This window comes from Falco punctatus (assembly GCF_963210335.1).
Source record: "Falco punctatus genome assembly, chromosome: 14".
NCBI lineage: Eukaryota > Metazoa > Chordata > Aves > Falconiformes > Falconidae > Falco > Falco punctatus.
Genome location: NC_137594.1, coordinates 20,383,015 through 20,392,726, shown reverse-complemented (window position 1 = coordinate 20,392,726; position 9,712 = coordinate 20,383,015). Strand labels below are relative to the sequence as shown.

Below are 9,712 nucleotides of genomic sequence, written 5' to 3'. Positions count from 1 at the left end.
GCATGAACAGGGATCAACTATTCACTGTTTCTTCCAACATATGAACTGTGAGGGCCAGACAAAGCTAACAGGAGACCAGCAAACAAAAAAAACCACGGAGGTGCTTCTTCACATAGCATGCACCAAAACTGCACTGCTAAAAGTTTACACCAAATCAAGGACAGACTTAGAAAGCCTACAGAGTAAATGTCCACAAAGCTTTACAAAACATGCAGAAACCATACCTGGCTTAGGAAACTCCTCAGCTGTAATTGGCTAAATGGCAGAGAGTATGTGGGGCGAGTATGTGGCTTGTCCTTATGTTCTTCCCATGGCAGCTTGTTTTGGCTGCTGAAAGGACTTTTTGGTCTGACTCAATACTAGAACATAAGAAATAAGAATGCCTAAACCCAGATCATGTTATTAGACTGAAGAGTCAAATGTAAGAATAATATGAGATTGGATGACTTCAGAGTCTATTAGCCTTAAAGTCTATTAAAATTCATACATAATTAGATTATAATGCATATATAATAAGAAAATGGTGCTAGAAACTTCTGCCAGTAAAAACATTTGCTTCATTTAATGGAGAAGTTATCATTATTCACAGCCATTTCTAATATTAAATAAAAATTCTGTAGATTCTGTAGAAGCAATAAATCACATTACAGAATGATTAAAAAATTACCTGTGACTGAAGATTGTGTATATTACACTTTTTCTGTACAATGTATTATGTGTGATTTTAGTAAATAGCTGTTACTGTAGCTGTGTGAAGCATCTCAGAATCAATCCTGACTACTTTTTATTTCAGATTAAGGATGCTTGGACAAGACCATTGTGAAAAGCAGCATGGTACAGTGTGCTAGCCTCTCTAGCTATGCAGAACAACATACCAGGTATGTTAATTACTAAGTGGCTGAGGGTGTAAGCATTCCTCTCTCAGTTTCTTTGGCTAACACACCTATGGTGGCTGCCACAGAGCACGAGAAAATCCTTATATTCCTCATAAAATTAGTAATCTTTCTACTTTCAGCACAGTTAACAAGCTTTCTGATGTAAGTCCACAAAACCAAGACTTCATATCACACTAGGGTCCAAGGTAGTGGCTCAATGCTTGTGTATTGAAGGAATTCAATAAAACCCAGAAGCTGCTCATATCTGCTGATTTGATCATGTTGCTTCACAGCATGGGAGATTGCAATTTGATCTGCTTTTCAAAGAGACTACAAGAACTATGCTAATGCAAACTACACTGAAGGACCAATTGTTAATATAATTGCCAAACTTTGCTACTTCAGAGGCATAGAAAATTAAATCAGATTCCAAGTTATTTTTGTTGTGCAAGGTGCTGCCCTTATTGTATTAGTTACAGCAGAATATAACATTGGAAATGCACATATATCAAAGCAGAACTAAGAGAGCTATAAATATGAGTATTTAGAAAATAGCATGATATGCAAGATGGGAAAGACATTGTGATTTTTATCTAAAAGTTGTCAATAAATGAGAAACAATATTGACATATAAGTTGGAACCATCTAACCTCCTTATGTGACAGAATGAGTTCTGTGGGTCTCTGCCCTGAACATGGTGCACCACGGCTACACTGCCGTGGCCTGCAGTCTGAGCCAAAAAACCGACAGATGGTTCCCCAGTGCCTCCCTGTGCTGAAAATACATAACTACATTGGCAGATCCTTTTACCTACCATGTAATCCTTTTACCTACCATGCCATAGTAAATAGTGTATGCCTGGTTTACATGCAAAACAACAGCTACCACCTGTTGCTGCAGCACATGCATGGCAAGGCATTTTAAAATCACAGCTCCTTCATTAAAAGATGCAATGCTAAAGACTTTCTTCCATTACATTGCTGAATAACAAAAAGAGTAATTGATCCTATAGTAATATAATGCAATCCCATCAAACGAGGTGGGAATGGCAGTAGGTCTAGCTAAACAGTAAAGAAAAATCAAGTAACATTTGGCAGAAAATCATCCAAGCAGTATTTGTCATCAGTAATTTATTACTCAAAAGGAAGAGGACATAAACAGTGGATTTGATAAACCCAGGAGCAATTGCGGTGCCAGATATGCTTGTATATGTGAGGGTTTTGGCTAGTGACAGTTTGTGTACATACAAATAGCAAGCAACTTAGTGATAACTGATTTAGAACAGGCCAAAGTCTCACAATAAATTGTAACAAATCTGTATGTTTACTGCTTGAAAGCTTGTACTATGAATAACAGAAAGTTAAAACTATATATTTTCATCATAATGTTGAGAAAAGATATTTTTAAGTTTTTCCATAATCTCTGTATATTCTTATTCATATTCCTGCTTATAGTCAGAATTATAAATACAGTTCACCACTATCTTAATTAGCAACTCTACTCTCATGAACCTAGTATGTCTGTACAAGGAAAATATTTCACCATATACTTGGAATAGTTTCACAACTGCTGGAAACATGTTTTGATTGTCTGTGATCATTCTATTAGGGTAAGAAAGGTACCAATATGTAAGCATGTGTTGATGCACATACAAGAGATGCCTTGTAAGCACTCCTTCTATCACAAGTTCTAAAACAGTTTTCCTGGAACATAACAAACAGGAAGTCTTTTCTGTGGCCAGTTGTGTGAAACTGGCATTATTTGCTACTGACCTGGGTAAGGGGTATCATTTTGTAATATTATTAGAAGAGTGATTAACAACAATGCACATGGCACAGAATGTTTCAAACTTTCTATTTGTAGTGCAAGGTACACATCTTTTATTACGTTCTGGAACTGATCCCAGGGTAACTCTTCACCAAGTTGTTTTCTCTGGTGATAAAGAAGCACTGAGAGTGTTCCCATTTGTACTTGCTACCTCATGGGCTGCTGTCACAAACAGTGTTTGCAAGAGCTTAGAAATGTCTGGTATGTGTCTTTTCCTGCACTGCACTTTCCTTTGCAGTAGTTGCAAAGCAGAGACATTTTTAGCTGTTGTGCACCACCATGAGATCCCATTTATATCAGAGACCCTCCTGTAATCAAGAAGGCAACATTTACATCAGCTATGAACTAGCTTATAATTCTCTGATCAAGGCAAAATGTGCCATTTTCACACTGTCATTAATAGCACCATTCAACTGAGTTTGTTGTAAGATAGCTATACCAAGCCTGCTTCAATGGCTGAAGAACTAAGGGGTTTAGACTAGTGACTTCCTCCCTTCGGCTTTAGCAGGCAAACAGGGTTACTAACATCAGCTTCCAGCACCTCAGCAGATACGTGATACTTGGTGATCAGTATTGTACCATCACTTACTATGTAAATATCCAGGGGTTCCTTCTGAAGACAAATATTAGAGAGGATTTTAAAAGTCTTTTTGGTACAGCTATTCATACAAGTTACACGATACGGATTTCCCATGCATCAGCTACTCTGTAAACTATTACAGGCATGTTCTTACTGCGTGGAGGGGTGAATGCATTTTGAGCAGAGGCTGTTAGCCCAAAGGCTCTCAGCATCTTGAAGTGAAATTCTGATTCTCAGAATAAATATGGAAAAGCTGGAAATATCAATTGTAATTTACAGTTAATGGTCCAAACACAACTATCTGAAAATCTTAGTAGCAGTGTAAATTACAAACCATCCAGCAGAGGGAGGCTCATGCATGTATACAAAGAAAAATAAGTAATTTCAAGGATGAATGAAATCCCCCCTAATATTTAAGACAAAGCAAATTCTGCTCAAAATGTTTCTTTTGCAGTAGCGAGACTTCTTCTAGAGCTTGGAATTTTTTTAGAAGTTATTTGCCAATCTAAAGGTAACAGACTTAACAGAAAGTTTCTCATGTTAATGACTGAATTGTTTTTCACTGCTGTTAATAGAATTAGACCAGAGCTTATGTGGTCAGAAGTCCAACTGCATGTTCATACATTGAAAACCCCACCCACATCTGGTCACTAGAATGAGTAAAGTACCGGTTGTTCAGCCACTGTGGTGTTTAGCATGTTGTTGAACATGCTACGCTGCTCCCCATGTTAATGGAAGTATTTGTCAAATTTCCCATAGAGCTTGTGTCCTACTAGTGTACATTTGACAAGTCAGACACTTTTAGAGATTATCAAAGACAGTTTACAAACACTGTGAAGTTTTCATGGTGATCCAACAGTCACATAGATCTCTTCAGAAACACGCTCCCTAGCTAATGTTAATTCTAATATCTGTGATATTAAGTCTAATAGCCTGTCTTCAGAGTCTTACTCAAGGAAGTCTTAGCATTTCAACACCTATCTGGGATCTTTTGTGAAAGAGAAATCTCAGGCTGTTGCTGCAGTTCTGAGATTCATTTGTTTTCTTGTTATAATGAAAGAGACAGCCAGAGGCAGAGGCCATCTGGCAAGCAAACTTCAACTAGAGAAACACGTTTCCGAAAAATGTAAGGACAGATGCCTCAGAAGTTCAACCAGATCCGTACACCACCAGATTAGAACTGTACTAATACTGGTAGCAATAGTTGTGCAGGCAACTGCTCTTTGCCACCGAAATTAAAGTTTGATAGAGGAGAATCTTACAGAGGTTTCACCCAATGCTACAGGAACATACAGGTACTTTTAGGGATCCTTGATAGAATGAGGACTGGCCACAGGGTTGTAGTTACATTTAGAGCTTTATTATGACATAAAAAAAATAATTATCAGCATAGCTTATGATTGTCAACAATTTCTAGCAGTTAGCATAGCTTATTGTTATACAATATTTTTAGCAATTATCATAACTTGCAGTTAAGCAGAATTTCTAGTAATCAGTATAGCTTTCTTATTATCTAGAGTCTTTAATTACCTAGGCTTTTAGTCACCTGGGCCCTCTGCAGATCAGGTCAAATGCCTAATAATTGGTGTGTGATATAATAATCACAATCTAGTTTCAGACTTTACCTAAAAGAACCTGCCTGTCCCTGTAGCATTGGGCAACAGGAGGTACCAGGCATCTCTCCTTGAATATTTTTTTTTCCTATAAAAATCTGCAATTTAGTTCAATCTAGCTATACCACTGGCAATAAATTAATCAAGAGCCCTTCCAAAGTTACTTCAGGAGAAATAATGATTTCTGTATAGATGATAATGGTGATTTCATTAGAAGAAGAGACATTGCCCAGCACTTCCTCTCATTACTTGCTTTTGTCAAGTGGTTTTCAGAAATTCCCCTTAGAATACAAACAACTGGTTTGGGTTTTACCTTTACCCGATCTGTATTAAACGTAGTTAAAAATAAAAGCAACTGGAATTATCAGATTAAATCCAAAGTAAATCTTTATTACACAAATAGTATTTTGAAGTTACAATACTTGACTTCAGTGGAGTTATTCTGGATTTGCTTTCAATCTCATTATACTCTTATGAGATCAAAACCAGCTAAGCAAACTAATTTGAGGGTGATGGTGTTGCAATCCTTTTTCCATGGTGAAAGATACTTTTCAACTTAATATTCTGCACTACATTTGCCAGGTTTGTAAAATTCTGCCTCAATACTTAGGGAAGAGAGAAAGCTATGCATAACTCCTTTTTTCTGTGCATCTTTTTATGGCAAATACCCTTCCAGTTTCACTTCTGTGACTTAAACATTTCTGTTGGTGCTGCTGTTTTAGTTCCTCCTTTAACTTTTTAGAAACTGACTTTAAAAGATGTTTTGACATTAGGATAACAAAATATTTTCATATTCCATGGCCAGACACTGAAGAATATAGGATTCACACAGGAATTGAATACTGCACTGACTACCAAACTTTCTAGTAGATAAAGTCATAGCTCATTGCTGGCGCAGCAGGAGGACAGCATAATAATAATTTTTCTCTCAGTCATGGAGCATTTCCTCCTATAACTCTATATTTGATGGTTATTGTTAGGCTAAAAGCCTGCAATTTCCCAGAGCATTAGAAATACAACTCCCACCCACTTTATTGTAGCAGTACAGTCTCGCTATAGGACAAATGTTGAGCTCCTTTATGCCAGCATATTTCTAAAGCACGATTGACCGTTTTCTGCTGAATTAAAAAAGACGACATGAAGGCAGTAAGCACAGCAGTTTTATGCTTTAGAATGGAATTTCACATCAAACATATAATGCACATTTGTGGTTTATCTGCCACCTCTCTTATTTTTGGCTTTGAATAAAATAAAATATGGAGTTAACCATAAAACAAGTAGAACAGCATAAAGAAGGTTTCTTTCTTCTCGTAGCTGTTGATTAGATCAGTAACTTTAACAGCGTAACAAGCTTCTTTAAATAGGGACACTTTTGAAAGACCACCGACGTGCTTTAAAATCTGCTGAAGTATGACGGATGTATAACTAAAAGTAAAGTCAGGTGCTGCGCTGTATTTTTATTTTTGCTTTGTATGCAAAAATGCACAGTCTTCCTAAACAACAGGAACTGCCATATGTGGTCAAGTGTTTGTAAGAGTGAGCATTAGGATGTGAGCTCAATGCCATATTAGTCTGCAGAATGTCAGTTAGAGAACTTTCTCTCGAGTAGTTCACTAACACCTTCAGAATAACAGCAGAGTGTAACTCACCGAGGATATTGGCAACCGAGAAGAACTGAATAATTTCCAGAATGAGTCAAGCTGAGGAAAGCAGTATCCACTCAACATGGAATATTGTGCGGTCAGTAGTCTGCATAATACTGAGCTTGTCGTTTATTATTGGGACCCCTGGAAATTGCATCGTCATCTGGACTGTTTGTACAAAAATGAAGAAAGTATCTCCTTCAGTCCTGCTGATCTTAAATCTGGCCATTGCGGATGTCCTTGTGCTGATTACTTTACCAGTCTGGATTTACTCCTTTGCTGACTCATGGGTTTTTGGAGTCATCTTCTGCAAAATACTGGTTTTCATTATTTACTGCAGCATGTATGCGAGTATATTTCTAATTACAGCACTGAGCTTGGAGCGGTTAATGGCTGTGTTTTACCCTTTCACAATTCAAAGATACAAAACAAAAGAAAAAATTTCTTTAATCATGTTCCTCATTTGGTTCCTGTCTATTACTTTTGGCATTTCTGTCATTCCATTTCAAGAGACGGAAGAAACGAACGGTCGACTACTATGCACATGTCGTAACTACTCTTCTAACAGACAGAAAGTGTCATATCTTTTGCTGGAGACTCTTGCAGGTTTTGTAATCCCTTTTTTAATTATTTGCACGTGTTACGTGTGTGTTGCAAGAAGAATAAGCAGAATGACTTACCAATCTAAGCAGCGATCAGAACGGCTCATTGCCAGCATTGTGGTGGCATTCATTTTATGCTGGTTCCCTCATCATCTCTTTAACATCCTAGATATTATTTCAATTCAGATAGAACTCTCTAACAAGGAACTGTCTTTGGCACTGGATGAAATTGTAGGCAGAGGAGTGTACATCTCTGGTGCACTTGTATTCATCAGTAGCTGTATTAACCCTCTACTTTATGCTTTTGCTGCCCAAAAATTTCAGAACCACCTGAGATTTGCCAAGATATCGAAGCTGTTCGAACAGATGAGTCAGACTATAACAGAGGAAGACAAGAAAAAAAGTTTGGGTGCAACCAAACAAGAAGAAACTTTAGCAAGCACAGAAAATCTTTAACAGGGAACTTTGTGAATAGATTTAGTGAATAATGTGATTCTGCATCATGCCTTCATTAGTCCTTTCTCCTCGTACTCTCAGTTTTGTTTACTAAGCAGTCTGGGTAAAGCTAGAGCCAGGTAAAAGATTTTAAGGTTTGTTTTGTGTGTTATAAAACAATTGGCATTGACAGCCAAGTTCAGTTCCTAAGTTAATATGCAGATCATGAAACTAGCACTTGTACTTTCCATTAAAATTATTAGTCATTTCTAAAATGTCTGTGTGCAGAAAACAGAAAAGGACCATATGTGGACCACAGAAGCTTTCAAAGTTTAAAACTAAGTTTTTCTTCAGAAAAAGATGTTAGCTGTTCAAAAATCCTTATGTAATCTAAAGTTTTAAGAGAGCATACTGAAATTCTTGATATGGGTAAGAATGGTTTTCAAGTACATTAATAACACATAAAACTTTGAGTAGATGGAAAATATAAAGCTATTTTTATTCATTGCTTTATTTAGGTTTGAAAGTAATAAGGGTTGTTTACACAGTTAGGCTCATTTGCTGAATTCTCTTTTGCTAATAGGTTTTAACAAGTAGAATGTGAACTGTGACATGCCTCTTCAGAAAAAATCAGGAGGTACAAGAATTGTGTTGTATGACAAACATAGTTACAGCCTTCATGCTATATTTGATGTCACATACATTGCATACTTCAGTGGCAAACTATTGATATATTAAATATACATACTATGGGTATCCTCAAAGTTTCCAAGATGTCTATTACATTATGGAGGAATTGGATTAGGCTCTGCTGGGAGGGAAGGAGAGATCCTTGATACTATTTTTATGTGTAAGAAAATTATGGTAGTGACACAAAGTGTCTAATATCATAAGAACTTCACCTTCCAAATAAAAGCATTCTTTTCTTTTTCTTTTCTTGTAGAATAGAATAGACTTCACCATAAGAAACCAATAAATTTAGCACTTGCAAGAACTTTATTTTAGTTTTGTGCATGTGTGCAAACTCAATGTGGAAAAACTGCATGGCATCAAGTGTTTGCCTTTGAAGTTTTTTTTTCAGTTATGCCTAACATTTTTTATGCTTCTTGCTTATTTTTAAGTCAATAATTCGTAATAAGATCAAAATAACTACTGATTACTAAGAAACATACTGTAATTTCCTGTACGTTGTTCTGGAGAGCTGCTAAATGGGCATGTTACTTATCTTTACAAAGCAATTACAAATACTAGCTAGAACTTAATTTTAAAAATCCAGTTATGTAACAGCTAAGGATATTTGAGTTGTATTAATTTAGCTTGTAAATGGAAATAAACACGGGGCAGTAAAATCCTTACCTGCTGATGGAAGAATATTTTTCTAAAATTTGCATATGTATTTGTTATTCCTGCTTATTATTAATTTTTTTTTTTCTTAATAGGAAAAAAGTCCACATGGCAGAAGGCTTTCCATCAATAGGACTCCTTCACTAAAATTGACGTAAATAAAACTTTAGCCAGGCCTTATTTGCAACAAAGAGTAAGCAGCAGATGAAATCCCTTAGACTTTACCCCATCCACCTACCACTCTTTTTTCACCCCTCAAATGGCCCTGTAATTGCTATTAGTATATTTGCTATAGCAATGTGGCATCACCTTACAATAAAGGCAGCAACTTTAGTTATCTACAGCATAAAAAAGTGAAGCTGTGTTTCCCAATATGTTCTTGAGATAGGAGCCACTCACTGTTCAACCACACAGAACAAATGAGGAGATAGTAAGCATATGAACACTTCTGCAACTGAACCAGAGTTCTAGGCCGCAAAGAGCCAAACATTTCACAACTTACAGGTTGGGAAAAGACCCAGACAAACTTTAGTACAAGCTACCTGACCAGAATTTTCCTTTCTATCAGTCTGTGCCCTACACCTAGGTGTAATCAACCTTCTTATTAGGAATTAGGTTAAATCCTTAACCATCTCGGGGAGTGTATCACCTATCTCATGAACGAAGCCGTCTTTTTTTGTGCCATTTGCTATACAACAAGCCTTTGGGGAGCACTGGCTGCAGAGTAAGTGCCTTATGCTCAGCTATGCCAAACCCTGGACAGACTGTAAAGGGATCAGTGACCAGATATATA

At 36.7% G+C, this 9,712-nt stretch overlaps 1 protein-coding gene across 1 annotated transcript; it reads left to right on the top strand.

Annotated features, from left to right (window-relative positions):
- The first annotated feature begins 1,725 nt into the window (after window positions 1–1,725).
- LOC308073216 (leukotriene B4 receptor 1-like) lies at window positions 1,726–8,930 on the top strand. The gene has a single exon (XM_080411156.1). It carries the CDS (start codon window positions 6,586–6,588, stop codon window positions 7,594–7,596), a length of 1,011 nt encoding a protein of 336 aa, XP_080267282.1. The 5' UTR covers window positions 1,726–6,585; the 3' UTR covers window positions 7,597–8,930.
- Window positions 8,931–9,712: the final 782 nt, after the last annotated feature.

Bases quoted from the DNA above. Each gene is read 5' to 3' on its own strand.
- LOC308073216 (XM_080411156.1), top strand. From the start codon at position 6,586: ATGAGTCAAGCTGAGGAAAGCAGTATCCACTCAACATGGAATATTGTG.